Below are 18,010 nucleotides of genomic sequence, written 5' to 3'. Positions count from 1 at the left end.
CTTCATCACCTAATTGAGGATGGGGTTAGAGCAGGACCCGCTGCCGCTGAGTCACCTGACCGCGGCGGGAGAGCACTGCGACCCCACGTGAGGAGCCCTCGCGCAGAACCTGGGGCGCCCGCAGCCCAGGACGCAGGCGAATCTGGGGGTGGGGAGGGTCCCCAGGTGGGGCAGGTGCCCAGGTGAGGCGAGGTCTCCAAGGGCGGCGAGTCCCCAGGTAAGCCCTGGGGCGGGCACCGACTTCCCCTAACGCTTCCTCCCGGCAGCTTCGTCCACTTCCTCACACCCCGCACCCCGCACCCCGCAGAGGTCCTTGGCCCCTCCCCACCCCCTCGGCCTCGATCCGCCCCCCCGACCCCCGCCCCTGCGGTCCCACCTGGATCCTGGCCCCGCGCCTCGGCCGTCGGCAGCCACAGCGCGCAGGCGCGGACAGGTGTGCGCCGTTTGAAAGAATGGCGCCGGCGGGGCGGCTGGCTCTGTGTGAAGAGAAGATCCGGGGAAAGACCGGGCTGGCGCCTCACCGCGGCCTGGGTGCGCGGCGGGCGGCGGACGGGTGGGCGGCGCTGGCCGGGGGCGCGAGCCTCCCGCCGAGGTGTCGGCGGACCGGTCGGGCCAGAGGTGCCGAAACGCGACCGCGGTTCCCGAACGGTCGCAGGCCTGGCGGGGCGAGGGTGAGGGGTGGGCTGCGGGGCAGGCCGGGAGCGGGTGGGGAGCCCGGAGCAGCGGTGGGGCGTGAGGGGGCAGGCCTGGGGGGGCCCGAAGTGGGGGAGGGTGGGGGAGGGGCTGGGGTTCCGAGCCGAGTCCCCGGAGAGGTGGGGGCCAAGCTCGCCCCCGCAGACTGCCCGCGGGGCGCTCTTCTGAGCCGGGTTTGCTGAGCCCTTGCGCCAGTGCTTTTCGCCTTGACTGATAAGGTCACTTGGGCTTTCTTTCCCCGTTAATAAGGTGCGTTAGGCTGATTTTCTGAAAAAGCTTGGAGCGCCTTCGTGTCTGGAGGAGGAGCGTGCCCTCCTTTTGTAGGACTCCAGGGTGTCCCGGACCCTGCTCTTCCTGTGCTGGGCATCTGTGGGCCCATGTCCTGAGGGATACGGGTCGCTAGTTTTCCGTTTTCCTGTTTTTGTCTAGTTTTGTCATCCACGTAATGCCCAACTCATGAAATAGTTGGTAAATGGCCCCGTCTTCTGTTTTCCAGAAGAGAGAGTGTGAAATTGGTGCCGATTCTTCTTCGTTTGATGGAGTTTTCCAGTGAAACCTTATGGGCCTGGAAATTTCTGTATTTGAAGCTTTTAAATGACAAATTCAGTTTCTCTAGTCATTAGAGAACTGTTTGTATCATCACCTTCATCTTAGGTGAGTTATAGTTGTCTGGGGTTTTGCGAAACTGGTTCATTTCATCTAAGTTGTTAAATTTATGTGTGTAGAGTTTGTGGTATTTCCTTATTAGCCTATTAATGTCTCTGGGGTCTGTAGTGATACCCTTCTTCTGGTCCATGTTACTGGTCATCTCTGTCTTCTCTTTCTTGGTCTTTCTGGAGGTTTATGAATTTCATTAATCTTTTCAATGAGCCAACTTTTGTTTTTTCTCCATTGGTTTTCTGGTTTGAAATTTCATTGATTCGGGGCTTCCCTGGTGGTGCAGTGGTTGAGAGTCTGCCTGCCGATGCAGGGGACACGGGTTCGTGCCCCGGTCTGGGAGGATCCCACATGCCGCGGAGCGGCTGGGCCCGTGAGCCATGGCCGCTGAGCTTGCGCGTCCGGAGCCTGTGCTCCACAACGGGAGAGGCCACAACAGTGAGAGGCCCACGTACCGCAAAAACAAAAACAAAAACAAAAACAAATTTCATTGATTCTGTATTCTGTATAATTTTCTTCTTTCTGCTGCTTTGCATTTATTTTGCTCTTCTTTTTCTTGATTCTTGAGATGAAAGTTTAGATTTCTGATTTGAGACCTTTTTTAATATAATATAAACATTTTAGTGCTATAAGTTTCCCTCTAAGCACAACTTTAGCTGAATCCACAAGTTTTGTTATGTTGTATTTTCATTTTCATTTAGTTCACTGTGTTTGTTTATTTCCCTTGACTTCCTCTTTAACCTATGGATTGTTCAGAAGTGTGTTCTTTTCATTTTTGTGTGATTGGAGGTTTTCCTAGTTTGGTATTTTTTTCTTTTTGTTATTGATTCTGGTGTGATTCCATTATGGTCAGAATACATACTCTGTATGATCTTAATTGTTTTAAATTTGAAGTTTGTTTTATGGCCCAAGATCTGGTCTATAATGTTCCAAGTGCACTTGGAAAGAATGTGTACTCTGTCATTGCCTGGAGTGTTATATAAATGTCAATTTGATCTTGTTGACTTGTGACGTTGTTCAATTCTTTTATATCCTTGCTGATTTTCTGTCTAGTGATTCTCTTAATTACCAGAAGAGGGGTATTGAGACCCCTGACTCTAATTGTGGATGTGTCTATTTTTCTTTTCACTTAAAGATCCTAAATATGTATGCACCAAAGCTGTGCTATTTGGTGCATACATATTTAGAATTTTTATGTCTTCTTGTTGAGGTGACCCTTGTAGCATATGTAGTATTATTCCTCCTTATCCCTGATAATTTTCTACAGTGAGATATCCACTTTATCTGATATTAGTGTAGCCACTCCAGCTTTCTTTGGTTTGGTGTTTGCAGGGTATGTCTTTACCCATCTATGTGCTATTTTATCTTTAAACCTACCTATATCATAATATTTGAAATGAGTTTCTTGTAGACAGTGTATACTGTATATCATTTTTAATCTACAGTGCCAGTCTCTATCTTTTATAGTGTATTTAGACCATTTACATTTAATGTGTTAATACAGCAGAGCTTAAGTGAGCCATTTATTTATTTTTTTTCTGTTTGTTCCCTTTGTTTTTTCTTCTTTTGTTTCCAGTTTCCTGCCTTCCTGTGGTTTACTTGAGTATTTTTTAGTATTCCATTTTGATTTATCTATTATATTTCTGAGCATATCTCTTTGTATAGCTTTTTTAGTGGTTGCTCTACAAATTACAGTATGCAGTATGTGATTTAACACAGTCTACTTGTGTGAACGGTTTACCACGTCAGGTGAGTATAGAAATTTTACCACCATTTAGGTTTCATTATCTTCCCACTTTATAATTTAGGTGTCTAGACATTTCCCCTGCATACCTGAGAACTACAGTAATGATATGACTTTTTCTTTTTATAGTCATCCAACAGTTTAAATAGCTTAGGAGGAAACGTTGACCCACATGTTCACCTGTTTCATTATTCTTTCTTCATTCCTGATGTCCCAGGTTTCCTTCTTTTATCTTTCCTTAATGTTTGAAGATCTTTTTTTAGCAGTTATCTTAGGGAGGTGTGCTGGTGACAGATTCTCTTAGTGTTTCTTCATTTGAGAATATCTATATTTCACCTTTAGTCCTGAAGGCTGTTTTTGGTGGATATAGATTTCTGAGTTTAAAGTTCTTTTCTTTCAGCAATGGAAAAATGTGAGAGCACTTCCTTTGTTTCAGCACCATGGTTTCTGAGGAGTAACTCCCTGCCATGGGAGTTGTTTCTCCTTCTGGGTAATGCCTCTCTTTCTGGTTGCTCTCAAGATTCTTTCATTGTCTTTAGTGTTCAGAAGTTTGATTCTGATGTGTCAGTTTTTGCCTTTATTCTGTTTGGGGTTTTCTCAACTTCTTGAACATGTAGGTTTATGTGTTTTGCCAAATTTGGGAAGTTTTCAGCCATTATTTCTTTAACTTAAAATTTTTTATTTTTAGCCATACTGTTTTTCTTTTCTTCTTGAAACTCTGATTGGATCTCCACTGGGACCCCAATGACATGAATGTTAGATTGCTTTTTCTTCTTCCACAGGCCCCTGAGGCTCTGTTCAGTTTTTTAAAGTCTGTTTTCTTTCTGGTGGTTAGATAGGACAATTTTGTTCAGTTTATCTTTGCATTTTCTCCTTTGAATTTTTTCCTCTGTCATCTCCATTCTGTTATTGAGCTGCTCCCATGGTTTTTTGTTTCTTTCAGTTATTGTATTTTTCATTTCTGAAATTTCTGTTTGTTTCTTCTTTACATCTTCTGTTTCTTTGCCAAGCATCCCTATTTTCTTGTTTCAATCATGTTCATAATTGCTCATTGAAATATTTGTATGTCAGTTACTTTAAAATCCTTGTTAGATAATTCTAATTTCTGTCATCTCATTATTGGTATCTATTGATTGTTTTCTCTCATTCAGATTGAGATTTTCCTAGTTCTTGATCATTTTTGATTGGTCATTTTGATTGGGACTCTGCTTCCTATTTAAATCTCGTTACTCAGTACTGGCACTGCCTGGGTGCTGCCTTGTTGCTGAGGTGGTGGCCAGGCCCCTGCCACACACATAGCATCTGCAGATGCCTCGTTACAGCCAGTCCAGGGCAGTAGTCATGTCCACTCACACTGTCCTGGTGCTGGCCACTGTGCGAGGCCAGGTGTACGAGGTACATTTTTTTTTTTCTTGGCGTTGGGCTGGAGTGGGGCTGAGGTTGTCAGGAGTCTGTCCTGCAAGGCCACCCCTCCTGGTCCTTTGACCACGGACAGCAGGCTTACCCATATCTTTTGGTAGGTGTTTCTGGGTGGCCAGCTTCTCTTGCACTCAGATTGGGATGTACAGGAGACAGAACAAAACCAACCCTCAGTGCTTGACCCTTTTCTTCAGGTCCCTAGACAGTCCCCATGCTTCAGAGTCACCACGCCTCAGAGTTGCTTTCCGTGTTCTTGTCCAGGGTTTTTAGGTCTAATAAATGGGGAGGAATAGGGTGAAATGTGTCTCCTCTGTCTTGTCTGGAACTAGAAGCCCAAAATCCAGTTTCATATGTAATCAAGATGTGTTTTAAAACAAAAGTTCCTGGGAAGATACTGGTGCATCCAGACACAGTGTCTTTTTCATTACAGAGGCTTACTTTTGTAGTGATGTCTGTCTAACGGCTGCTTACTGGGTGTGCCACGTAGAGGTGTTCGGTGCACCTCGTGTGCAGCTGGCCCTCACCTGTAACAGCGCGGGTGGCCAGGTCAGCCGCCGGGTGGGTTTCAGATTGCGATCCCTGCACAGAGGCCCACAGGCAATGGGGCTGAGCAGTCAGTTGTGGAAGTGGGAACCCCCTTAGGAGGGTTTCCTGGCGAGAGGGTTTTGGAGAGAGAATAAATTATTGCAGTAATTTATTTTCAATAAAATAATAAAGTTAAAATCTCTTAATTTTCTACTCTTAGCTGAACTTCGGTCATTATCTATTCCTGGAACTTACCAAGAAAAGATTTCTCACCTAGGAAATTCTTTGATGAATTTAACAGGTCTAAAATCTCTAGATCTCTCACGAAACTCCTTGGTTAGTCTAGAGGTAAGTTTTAGGTTTGTTTCTTGAAAGAAAATTTATTGCTGTCAATAGCAGTGGGTAGTACATTTATGGTAAAAAAGGCAGTCTGTTTTATGACTATGCTTATAATGCTTGTAAGCCATACACTTAACGGTGATTGTAAGTCTTGTGCTGATTTTCTTCTGTTTGCTGTGAGCTGGATTTCTTAGGCATCACATTATGTCTTCGAACTACTTTACTTTAACAAGTCATAGATCTCTGATGAAGATGGTTGTATCTGTAAAGGAAATAAGGCCCGAAAGACGAATGTGTGCATGCCAGTCACCCTTCATCCTTTATCAGCTGTCGTTTTCTTCATCCACACTGAGCTTCACATCTGTTTAAGTCTGACTCTTGGCGGCCTCGGGCCCTCGCATGGCTTGCGTGCCTGACACGGCAGGCGCTGGGCGGGCGCTGGTCCTCGTGAGGGAGTAGGAAGTCACCCGGGCGGTGGCGGGTGGGACCGCCCTGCGGACACTGCGGGACTTCGTGCGGGGAGGAAGGCCGGCCGTCAGTGCCCCTGACCGCGGGGAGGAGCCGCTCAGAGTCCGTGCGGGTGCCGGTCGGTCCGGGCTGCACCAGCGCTGGCTCATCCCTCAGCCCCATCCTCTGGGCTGTGAAACGGGAGCAGCGGCTCTTCCGTGGACAGGGCTGCGTGCGGAGGGCGCGAAGCGTGTGCGGGGGGCTCAGCTCGGCGGTGCTGCGGCCTCGCGGGCGTCGGCTGGCCTCTCCCCGCGGTCGGCCCGCGCGGCCGCCTCACCGTGGGTACGCAGCACGCCTCCCCCCCTTGCTCTCCCGGTGATGGCGCGTGTGCGTTTCGAGCGCGTCTGTGAGGTTGGGGGCTGGTTCGTGCTCATGGCTGCCTTGCCGTGTTTGTCCTGGCAGGGCATCGAGTACCTGGCGGCGCTGGAGCGTCTCAGCGTCCACCACAACCGCATCTCCTCGCTGGCGGAGGTCTTTAACGGAGCGCGCGGAAGTGGACTTCCGGCTGGACCCCGTGGTGGAGAGCAGGGCGGACCACCGCCTCTTCGTGGTGCGCATGCTCCCGCGGCTCCGGCAGCTGGGTAGGCCGGCCGCGCTCCTGGCCTCGCGTGGTGCTGCCCGAGGGGTGTCTCGTGTTCTTGGGGTGATGGCGCTGTTGACCCTTCTGGAAAGGGAAGCTGATTTCCTCCTCTCACAGGAGAGCTGCCTGGAAGGTGGCAGGGAGCCCCTTCCTTGCGGCCACAGGTGGCTGCTGGGCCACGGGCACAGGCATGGGCTGGCTCTGCTTTCTAGCTGTTCCTGGTGCCCTGTTTCCTGGCATGGTCTCCTGGGCATCGTCTCAGGCTCAGCTGGACAGCTGGGTTCAACCTGGTTTTACGTCCACCTGGGAGGACACGGGCGAGAAGTTCATTGTGCCACGCCCTCCCCAGGTGACAGACACGAGAGAGTGTGAGGTCCTGTTGGCAGGTGCAGTTACCACCTTGGCTCAGCGGCCTGTAGCCTTAGAAGAACCGGATCTCTCCGGCTCGCAGGCCGAGCGACCGGGGTGCCCACCAGCAATGCCCAATCAGGAGGGTTGTGCTTGGGGAAGCCGCAGCATCTCCCACCCACTGTCCCGGCTCTCAGGGGCCACTGCGCTGTGAGCAGTGTGGCCAGGGCACTGCTAATACCACCCCCCCGCCCCCATGTCGCACTTCCCGGGGAGAGAGCTGGCGCTTGAGCCCGAGGGCATGCCGGCCGTGGAAGCCCCGGGGAAGGAGGGGCTTAGATCTCGGGCCTGGGTCCTCCTGTGTGAAGTACTGATTAGTGGTGCAGCGGTGTCTGACTGGAGGAGGGTGGTCCTTCCATGCCCCCAGTGATCATGGCGTGTTCTCCGTCCTGAGGGCCCTTGACTGCCTGGGGAGGCTGGGGGGCTTTCAGGGCGTCTCCACCTCCCAGGCACTGAGCTATCCAAACCAAAATGAGACCCACATCATGGCAGCATCTATCAGGTAAATGCTTGGCACTCTGGTGGGCAGACCATGGCTCTTATCCTTTCAGGGTCTACCAGGGCCTGTAGACACCCCACCGGCTGCACCTCTCAGCTGCACAAAGCTTGTCTTATGAACACCCCAGCTGCGCGCGTGCGTTGGCTTACCTCCTGGACCCCGGTCCTGGCGGGCCGTGAGCTCTGGGGAGCCTGGCCACACCCTTAGGCTGTGCCTGCCTGGGCCTAGGGGCACCGACCCCCAGAGGCACGCTGTTTAGTTTCAAACCTACTTAGAATTTCAACATTTAATGTTAATTTTTAGATATTTGGGAGGATTAAGTGCTTGTGTTCTAACTTTTATTTGACTGTTAAGCATCCTATAAACAATTGAATTGGACTCTTTTTCAGAAGCATGACAATCCTTACGGAAAGCTTTTGCAGTCTTCAGTCTTAAATCATTTGTTTCCATTTCTGATGAAAGTTGTAAATTCAGTCTTAGACTGCTCCTGTAGAGAAGGGGTTGTGAGAGCCTTCCCACACGTGAAAGGTGCTTTCAAACGTGAGGCGGGAACATAACTGGAGTCAGTCAGTGCGGGAGTGGGGGACCCTAGGAAGGCCCTGTCTCCCAGCAGGGTGCCGCCAGAGTGATCTGGGGGCGCCCTGGGCCGGGGTCTGGGAGAGGGCTGCAGTGAGGAGAGCATGTGGTCTGGGGGAGAAGGTGGGTTTGCATCTGATTTTAGTCATATCGAGTTTGAATTTAGAGCGGAACCGTCCAGAGAAGGATGCTCAGAGTAAGGGACATGGAACTGACGCAGAAGCAAAGTTCAGGCTGGGCAAGTAGAGTCATGTGTTGTCGGCACGAAGGCAGCGTCCAGGCCGTGAGACGGGAGGCCCCAGGCTGGTGTGTGGTGGATGGCGTCCCTGAGAGGACAGAGGGGCTGCTGGAGGCGTCCCACGTGCGGGGCGGGGCTGCTGTGCGGTGGCCACACCTGTGGAAGTGGGTACTGGGCACCTCCTCGTTCCCTCGTTTCTCACTGAGCTGGTGCACCTCCCGGGGTGCCGTGGGCTCTGTGCTCCCTAGGAGCTCTGTGGCAGCCACCCCCGAGGGCCGAGCTCCGGCGCTGGTGAGGGGAGCCCCCCTCAGGTGCTTCTGAGGAGGTGCGGTTGTGGACGAGTAGGGTCTTCTTGGGCCCAGGGCACACGCGGGGACACTTTAAACTTGGCTCTGTCTCCTGTTCTGGTCCCGAGGACCTGAGGATGTAAACCCTGGGCGCCAGCACATGGCCAGGGCGTCTTCTCTCCAGTGTATTCAGGCTCCTCACCCATGGGCACTTGCTGGGGGGTGCTCAGTGTGGTTTGGGAGCCTCGCCCAGCACCCAGGATGTGCGTTAAGAGGAGATGAGAAGGAAGGGCCCGCGTGAGAACTTGCGTGTGTGTTTCCCTTCCTGCCTCCGGGGCATCTGAGGTGCAAGCCTGGTGCGAGCGGCTGGCCCTCTGGGAGTCAGCGCTCAGCATTGCTGGGAAACCAGATGTAGCCCCCGGAGCCCAGCCTTGCTTTCCTGGGTCTGCCCAGTGATCTGGGGGATGCCGTGGTGGGGTCAGCCCTAAGGGGAGGGAAGGTCCCCAGAACAAGGGATGGCAGTCCTGATCACACGCCATGTGTGGCTGGCTGGGCGAGGGGGCACCTTTAGTCCTGAGGGGAGGCCGGCAGGCACACCGCGGGGTTTGGTGTTGGGCCCTGCCACCTGCCTCGTGGTCTGCTAGTTCCCCTGCGGCATCTCCTCCCTAGATGACCGCCCTGTGAGGGAGAGTGAGCGGAAAGCATCCCGGCTGCATTTTGCTTCGGAGGAATCGCTGGACTCAAAGCAGAGCTTCCCAGCTGTTTTCAGAGTCGAAAGGTATGAACAGGAGTGGTATTAACTAAAGTGCTGATTGCCACCTAGAGGACAGACATCCCGGGGAGCGTGGGGAGAAGCGCTGGTTACCAGCTGGGGATCGAGGAGACTGTGGGACAGCCTCTCTTCCTGTCGTCCACATTTTCTATATGGTATTTTAAAAAATATTTACAATGTGTATTAAAGTAATGGATGTAAAATATGTGGCACAAAAGGCCTGCGGTGAGAGGCAGCAGTCCTTTCTCTCTACCCCTGGCCCGCTCCTCAGAGGCAGCCTCTTTCCCTTCTGTAATTGTGTCTGCTTCCAGGTTCTGTTTCCGTTGCTGTCTGATCTCTACACGGTGCAGACTCTGCTATTTCTGGACGTGAGCACTTGGCGCAGATCCGACGGCTGCCGGAGCCCCCTCTTCCCCACCCTGGCGGTGCTAGTGCTCGGGCTCTGCTCGTTTCCGCCCGCGTTCTCTTTCGGAGCCCTGTGCCAGGGCTCCCGCTCTGCTTCGGCTGGGCTGTGGGAGCCTGTGCCCGGCTTCTCACCACCTCCCAGCTCCTGCCAGCTGCATCTTTATGTCTAACTTTAGATTGTTGGGGTGGGTAGTGTTTAAATGTGTTCTGAAAGCATATGGCCTTCATGTGTGTGGTTGATTCTAAAGGGTAGAAGCCAGTCAGTGGTGTTTTTTACCTTGCTTGTGATGTACAAGGATTATATACTCCTTCTTGTACACCATTTTGATTTGTTTGAGGCTCTTGACAGTTTTCTTTCTCTTGCATTGTATGCCTTAGCTCATCTGTAAATTTCTCTAATGTAGAGGTCGGCCGACTTTTTTTTGTAAAGGGCTGGAGAGAATATTTTCAGCTCTGTGGACCATATGATCTGTGCTTCAATTTCTAAACCCTGCCTTTGTAGTATGAAAGCAGCTATAGGCGATACATAAACTAATGATTGTGTTCCAATAAAACTTTATTTACAAACACAGGCAGTGGGTCAGATTTGACCTGTGGGCCATACTTTGCCAACTTCTGTTCTAAGATCAGTTTCAAATCTCTAGAAGCTCCTCTTCCCTCAGATGCCTCCCTTGGAGCTCCCCTCCCCTCACTTCCCTGTTTCAAATCAGACTGATTGCTGGGTAGACAGATGCACGTGGTACCCTGCAGAATGGTCTGTGCATTGTGTACCCCAGATTCATATGCTGAAATCCTAACCCCCAGCATGATGGGTTTGGGAGATGGGGCCCACGAGAGGTGATGAGGTCCTGAAGGTGGAGCGCTCATGAATGGAATTGGTGTTCTCTTATGAAAGAGACCCCACAGAGCTTTCTGGCCCCTCCCACATTTGTGTGAGTTTTGTGACTCACGTGGTGTCAGTCCTCTGACTTAGTCCTCCTTTAATATTGAGTTGCCAATTCTGGGTCTTTTTCTTTCCGTATAAATTTTAGAATTAGTTTGTCGATATCCACAAACTACCTTGCTGGGATTTTGATTGGGATTGCATTGAATTACAGATTGAGTTGGGAAGAAACTGACATCTTGACACTATTGAGTCTTCATATCCATGAACATGGAATATCTCTCCATTTATTCAGTTCTTCTTTGATTTCATTTATCAGAGGTTGGTGATTTTCCTGATATAGATGTTGTACCTATTTTGTTAGATTTATACCTTAGCATGTTGTTCTTTTGAGGCTAATTTAGGTTTTTAAATTTCAAATTCCAGTTGTTCATTGCTGGTATTTGACTTGTGTACAGCTGATGGTGACAAAGTACCACAAACAGGGTGGCTTAAAATAACAGAAACTTACTGTCTTACAGTTCTTGGGCTACAAGTCTGAAATCAAGTTGTTGGCAGGGTTGCTTCCTTCTGGAGGCTTCTGGGAGAGAATCCATTCTATGACTCCAGCTCCTGGTACTTTGCTGGCAATCTTCGGTGTTCCCTGGCTTGTAGATGCCTCCGTCCAATCCTTTTCTTCATATGGCTGTCTTCTCTCTGTGTCTTTTCACAGAGCTCCGCATTGTGCATGCCTGTCCTGTGTCCAGATTTCCCCTTTTTATAAAGACACCAGTCGTATTGGTTAGGGCTCCCCATAATTTCCTCATTTTAACTCGCTTACCTCTGTAAAGACCCTATTTCCAAATAAGGTCGCATTCTGAAGTATGGGGTGTTGGGACTTTGGCATCTCTTTTTTAGGGGACACAATGTGACCCATACATCTTGAATTTTACAATCTTGCTGTAGTCACTTATTAGTTCCTGGAGTTTTTGTTTGTTTTTTGGTCAATTCTTTGAGATTTTCTACATAGATGGTTGGTATGTCATCTGTGAACAAAGACAGTTTTATATCTTCCTTCCCAACCTGTATACCTTTTATTTCCTTTTCTTGTCTTATTGTGTTAGCTTGGACTTCCGGTACAATGTTAAAAGCAGTGGGTAGAGGGGACATCCTTGCCTTGTTCCCGATCTCAGCAGGATAGCAGCTGGTTTCTCACCACCAGGTGTGATGTTAGCTGTGGACTTTCATAGGTGTTCTTTATCAAGTCGAGGAGGTTCCCTTTGATTCCTAGTTTACTGACCACTTTTATCGTGAATGGGTATTGGATTTTGTCAAATGCTTTTTCTGCGTCTATTGGTATGGTCATATGACTTTTCTTCTTGAGCCTGTTGATGTGATGGATTACATTGATTTTTTTCAAATATTGAACCAGCTATGCATACCTGGAATAAATCCCACTTGGCTGTGGTGTAGACTTCTTTTTATACATTGTTGGACTCAATTTGCTGATACTTTGTTGGGGATTTTTGCATCTGTGTTCATGGGAGATAACTGGTCTGTAGTTTCCTTTATTGTCTTTGCTGGTTCTGGTATTAAGATAATGCTGTCCTCATAGAATGAGTTAGGGTGTACTCCCTCTGTTTCTGCTTCTGTCTTATGGAAAAGATTGTAGAGAATTGGTATAATTTCTTCCTTAAATTCACCAATGAACCCATCTGGACCTGGTGTTTTAGGAGGCTATCAATTATTGATTCAAGTCTGTAATAAATACCAGTCTGTTCAGATTATCCATTTTTCCTGGTGTCGGTTTTGGTAGATTGTGTCTTTCCAGGAACCATTCCATTTCATCTAGGTTATCACATTTGTGGGCATAGAGTGTCATAGTGTTCCTCTGTTATCTTCTTGTAGTCCACGGAACAGTTCCTGCTGTGCTCCTTCTTTTAATTCTGATATTAGTAATTTGCATCTTTTTTTCCTTAGGTAACCTGGTGGCGTAGAGGTTTTTCCATTTTGTTGATCTTTTTAAAGAACTAGCTTTTGGATTGGTTGATTTTTTTTCCCATTTTCAGTTTCATTGATTTTTGCTCTAATTTTTATTATTTCTTTTCTTCCTCCTGCTTTGGATTTAATTTGTTATTTTCTTAGTTTCCTAAGCTAGAAGCTTAGATTATTGATTTCGGAGCTTACTGCGTTCTAATATATACATTCAGCATTACAAATTTCCTTCTACGCATTGCTTTCACTGCATCCCACAAATTTTGATAAGATGTGTTTTCTTTTTAACTTAGTTCAAAATATTTTTATTTTGAAATATTTTAGTTCAAAATACTTCTTCTGAGATTTCTTTGACTCGTGTTATTTGGAAATACGTTGTTTAATCTCCAAGTTTTTTGAGATTTCCCAGTTGTCTTTCTGTTATTTATTTTATTACTAGTTTAATTCCACTGTGTCCTAAGAACAAATATCCTATGATTTGTTTTCTTTTAAATATGTAAAAGTGTGTTTTATGGCCCAGAATGACTCTATCTTGGTGAATGTTCCATGTGAGCTTGGGGGGAATGTGTATCCTGTTGTTTGGATGAGGTGGATGTCACTACATCCAGGTGACGGGTGGTGCTGAGTTCAGCTGTGTCCTTAGTGACTTTCTGACTGCTGGATGTACCCCTTTCCAAAGGAGAGGTGTTGAAGTGGATCCATCCATTTCTCCTTGAGTTCTATCAGTTTTTGCACCATGTAGTCTGATGCTGTCTTATTAGGCGCAGACACGTCAGAGGCTGTTATGTCTTCTTGGAGAACTGGCCAGTTGTCCTCACGTCATGCCCCTCTTTATCCCAGATCACTCTCCCTGCTCTGAAGTCAGCTCTGTCTGAAAGTAATGTAGCTACTTCTGCTTTCTTTGATTGGTGTCAGCATGGTCTATTTTCCTCTATCCATTTACTTTTAATCTATGTGTCTTTATACTTAAAGTGGTTTCTTTAGGTAACATGTAGTTGGGCCTTTTATTTTGATCCACGCTGACAGTCTCTGCCTTCCACTTGGTACATTTAGACCATTGATGTTTAAAGTGGTCATTGATACAGTTGGATTAATAGCCGCCGTGTTCGCTGTTTCTACTTGGTGCCCTTGTTCTCTGTTCCTATTTTTGTCTTCTGATCTATTCCTTCCTTTTGTGATTTTAAATGATCATTTTATGATTCCATTTTCTTTCCTTAGCATATCAGTTATACTTTTATTTTCACTTTTAGAGGTTGCTCTGGAGTACACAGGACAGGCAGACCTCGTTTTTTTGTGCTTTGCTTTATTGTGATTTGCGGATATTGTGTTTTTACAGGTTGCAGCTTTGTGGCAACCCTGCGTCAAGCAAATCTGTTGGTACTGTTCTTCCAATGGTATTTGCTCACTTCATGTCTCTGTCACAGTTTGGTAATTCTTGCAATATTTCAGACTTTTTCATCTTTTTATGTGGTGGTGATCTGTGATCTCTGATGTTGCTAGTATGACTTGCTGAAGGCTCAGATGATGGTTAGCATTTTTTAGCAATAAAACATTTTTAAATTAAGGTGTGCACATTGTTTTTTAACATAATGCTATTGCTCACTTAATAGACTACAGTACAGTGTAAACATAACTTTTAGATGCACTGGGAAACCAAGAAAATGGTGTGACTTGCTTTATTGCAATATTTGCTTTATTGTGGTCGTCTAGAACTGAACCCTCAATATCTTCAAGGTCTGCCTATGTACATTTACAAGTAATCCAAGACCACTTTCCGACACTATACCACTTCACAGATCATGCAAGTACCTTATAATAACAAAATATTCCTAATTCCTCCCTCCTGTCCCTTGTATCATTGCTGTTGTTCATTTCATTTATACCCAAACTATAACCCTGCCTGTAATACATGAACATAATGTATTGAGTACATTGTTGCTATTATTTCAAACAAACTGTTGCCTGTTAGATTGTAAGAAAAATAGAAGTTTTTATTCTGCCTTCACTTATTCCTTCTCTGATTTGAGTTTCTGACCTGTGTCATTCTCTTTCTCTCTAAAGAACTTCTTTTAATGTTTCTTACCAGGCAGGTCTACTGGCAACAAATTCCCTCAGTTTTTGTTTGTCTGAGAAAGTCTTTATTCCTCCTTCACTTTTGAAGGATAATTTTGCAGGGTACACAATTCTAGGTTGGTCGTTTTTTTGTCTCCATACTGAGTATTTCACTCTACTCTATTTTTGCTTGCATGGTTTTCCCCTCTGGCCTATTTCAAGATTTTTTTCTTTGTCTTAGGTTTTCTCCAGTAGAATATATTCCTCACTGTAATTTTTTTGGCATTTACTCTGCCACTGTTCTCTGAGCTTCCTGGTTCTGTGATTTGGTGTCTGACATTAATTTAAGGAAATTTTAAGTCATCTTCAAATATTTTTTTGGTTCCCCTCTCTCTTCTCCTTCTGGTATTCTCAAATGTGTATGTTACACCTTTTGTAGTTGTCCCACGATTCTTGGGTATTCTATTCTGTTTTTTTTTTTCAGTCTTCTTTAATCTTCGCTTTTCAGTTCTGGAGGTTTCTATTGATATATTCTCAAGTTGCGAGATCCTTTCCTCAGCCATGCCCAGTCTAGAGCTCATCAGAGGTGTTCTTTTCTGTTACAGTGTTTTTGACTCTAACACTTCTGTTTGCTTCTTTCTTAGAATTTCCATCTCTCTGTTTACATTCCCATCTGTTCTTTCATGTTGTCTCTTTTTTCCATTAGATCTTTTAGCATTATTACTCATAGTTGTTTTAAATTGGAGTCTGATTTCATCCAGCATTTCTGCCATATCTGAGTCTACCTCTAATGCTTGCTCTTTTTCAGTGTTGTTTTGGCTATTTGGAGTCCCTTGAGATGCCAGACGCATTTTAGGATGGGTTTTTCTGTTTCTGCAAAAAATGTCATTGGGATTTTGATAGGATTGCACTGATTCCGTAGATTGCTTTGGGTAGTATTGACATTTTAACAGTGTTAAGTCTTCCAATCAGTGAACGTGGGATGTGTTTCCATTTATTTATCTCGTCTTTAATTTCTTTCAGCAGTGTTTTGCAGTTTACCTGTCCTTGATTATTTGAAGACTAAGTTTCCACAGAGTTTAGGTGATCTGGTGCAGTGTCCTATTATCCAGAGGTGGCAGTGGATACCCAGAGAGGCTGCATGTGTCCACTGTCAGGTTTCTGTGGTCAGACCCCGAAGGAGAACCAAGTCCCCTTCTTTCTGCAGGGATCTGGAACACTTTCAATATGAGAAAATAAGGAATATCATTCACTGATCTCTCAAAGTATGATAAGGTGTCATAAAATCAATATTCATAGTATGTGATTGAGTTCTATTTTGAAGAGTGATTTCTTAAGCTGCCTTTGTTGGAAATGAGGTATGTACCTCTGTATGGAGGGACATCCTATTCTAAAACCTCACATTTCAGTTGGTAGGGAAATGTTTTCACTTAATGTGAAAATAGACATTCAGAACACCACATCCTTGAACTTGCTTTTTTGTTTGTTTGTTTTTTGTTTTTTGGCCGCACTATGTGGCATGGGGGAATCTAGCTCCCTGACCAGGGATTGAACCCTCGCCCCCTGCATTGCATTGGGAGCACGGAGTCTTCGCCACTCATCCCCAGGGAAGTCCTCCTTGGACTTTCGTGATCACACGGACGGCACCGTGGACGTGCTCGGAGATCCTAGCAGAGGGGAGCTTCTTGGGACTTCTGTCCTTGAACGAATCCTGGTGTGGTGACCAGCCGTCCTGGCCGAGTCCGCTCCAACTTCACTGCGGTAGGGACACCAGCTCCTCCTCCTCGGAGACCTCGTGGCCGTGCTCGCGGTGTAGGCATCTCCCTCCCGGGGTCTGTACGGGCGGGAGTGCTCTGTGGGCTGCAGCGCCAGCACTGGGCTTGCTTTTCTTTGCAGACCGCGTCACTCCGGAGCCAAGTGTACTGACCCCTCGGCCAAGAAGGGCTTTTGGTCATGGACGCGGATGATGAACCTCATTGCCGAGTGTGAGTGGGGCTTGAGCAGCCCTCCTGGGAGCGTGAGTTCCAGCCAGCGGGAGCAAGAGGCCAGCTTCCAGAGCTCCCCAGGTAGGCTGCTGCTCCACGGAGAGGGCCAGCGCGTGCAGCCTTTCTGGGAGGTTGATGCCTGCTGGCTTCAGAGTCCACGGTGGCCTTCCTTAGAGAACTTACCTTTAAATGTAGAATCTTCATGAAATCTTGTGCACTCGTAAAAATCAGTAATTTGGATCATGGAATTACAGAAGGAGAAGTCAGTGTATTTGAGGTGGAGGTAGTCATGTTTGCAGGGCTGTTTATATCAGGTCCCTCCTCAGCTCAGTTACAGGGATAGGGAAGAAGTGAGATGTCTAAGCAGACAAGGAGGAAGCGTCCTCTGCTGGAGGGAGGGAGGCCCCGCCGGCCACGAGGGGACTCCCGGCTCCAGCTGCGCGTTGGTGAGGACGTGAGACTTGATGAGGCCGTGCACGTGAACTTCATGCCCTTTGCTGGGGCTCTTCCGCCACGACTTGTGTGTGAGCTTCAGCTCCATTGCTGCTGCTTCTGAGTTGTGGGTTCCTGAGAGCTTTCCATGAAGACGCAGCAGGCTGGGGCTTCCCTGCTGCAGGACCACCTCTGCCTTGGCGTCCCCGCCAGCTCCTGGGACTGTCAGTCTCTCTAACGCTGGCTCCCGTCCTGGGTGTGTGGTGGTATCTCTTGTTGGTTTTAATTAGCATTTCCTGAAAACAAGTCACAACAGTCTCTTCATGGGCTCACATCTTCTTCTGTGGCCTTTCTGTTCCTGTCTGTTCCCCTCCCCTTTTCTTTTCTTGGTGTTGAGGCATAAGACTTCTTCATGGTGTTTGAACACAAGCCCTTTCTCAGATATAGTACTGCAAGTTTCTGCCCACCCTGTGGCTTGCCTTTTGTTTTCTAAACAGTGCTTCCAAGAGCAGTGTTATTTCAGTGAAATCCAGTTCATCATGTTTTCCTTCATGGCCGTGCTTTTCCGTGTGCTGCCCCTGCTCGTGGAGGTTCCTCCCACGGACTGGCCCGTGTGCTGGGGGTCAGTGCTTAGGTCTGAGAACCGCTCTTTTGAGTGAGTTTCTGGGTGTGGTATGAGATAGTGGGTCAGGTTGCCCGCCTGTCCCCCCACGTATGTCCAGTTGTGCCAGTGCCATTTGCTGAGAAGACTGTCTTTTTCTTCATTCAGTAACCTTGGCGCCCTTGTTAATTCAGTGGGCTGGAGTCTCTGGATTCTGTTGACCGTCGTGTCTGTCTTGATTCCTCGGCTGAACAGTTTCTCCTGAGTGCGGCTGGGTCACCCTCCCCTGGGGCGCTGTGGGCGGTGACCACTGCAGGTTCCCACCAGGGTGGGCTGGTGTGTGTTGTCCGCTCAGCCTTCTTTTCCCATTTACCCCACGAAGGAGTATACTTGACAGATACGGTACACTGTTGGAAGCCTGAAATAAAGCTTTT

The 18,010-nt window shown here is 47.6% G+C and overlaps 1 protein-coding gene across 1 annotated transcript in view; it reads left to right on the top strand.

The window, feature by feature from the left end:
* Positions 1–452: 452 nt before the first annotated feature.
* CEP72 (centrosomal protein 72) overlaps positions 453–18,010 on the top strand; it is a gene marked incomplete at both ends in the record, with an annotated part of 34,920 nt that continues 17,362 nt past the window's right edge. Inside the window, 8 exon segments of the mRNA XM_082623323.1 lie at positions 453–531; positions 5,259–5,386; positions 6,287–6,370; positions 6,372–6,465; positions 9,142–9,250; positions 16,455–16,500; positions 16,503–16,528; positions 16,530–16,624. Coding sequence (XP_082479449.1) covers positions 453–531; positions 5,259–5,386; positions 6,287–6,370; positions 6,372–6,465; positions 9,142–9,250; positions 16,455–16,500; positions 16,503–16,528; positions 16,530–16,624 — 661 coding nt within the window.

This window comes from Mesoplodon mirus (genome assembly GCF_964341445.2).
Source record: "Mesoplodon mirus genome assembly, chromosome: 5".
NCBI lineage: Eukaryota > Metazoa > Chordata > Mammalia > Artiodactyla > Ziphiidae > Mesoplodon > Mesoplodon mirus.
Note: the sequence above shows the minus strand (reverse complement) of the source record. Positions and strands in the feature narration are given on the sequence as shown.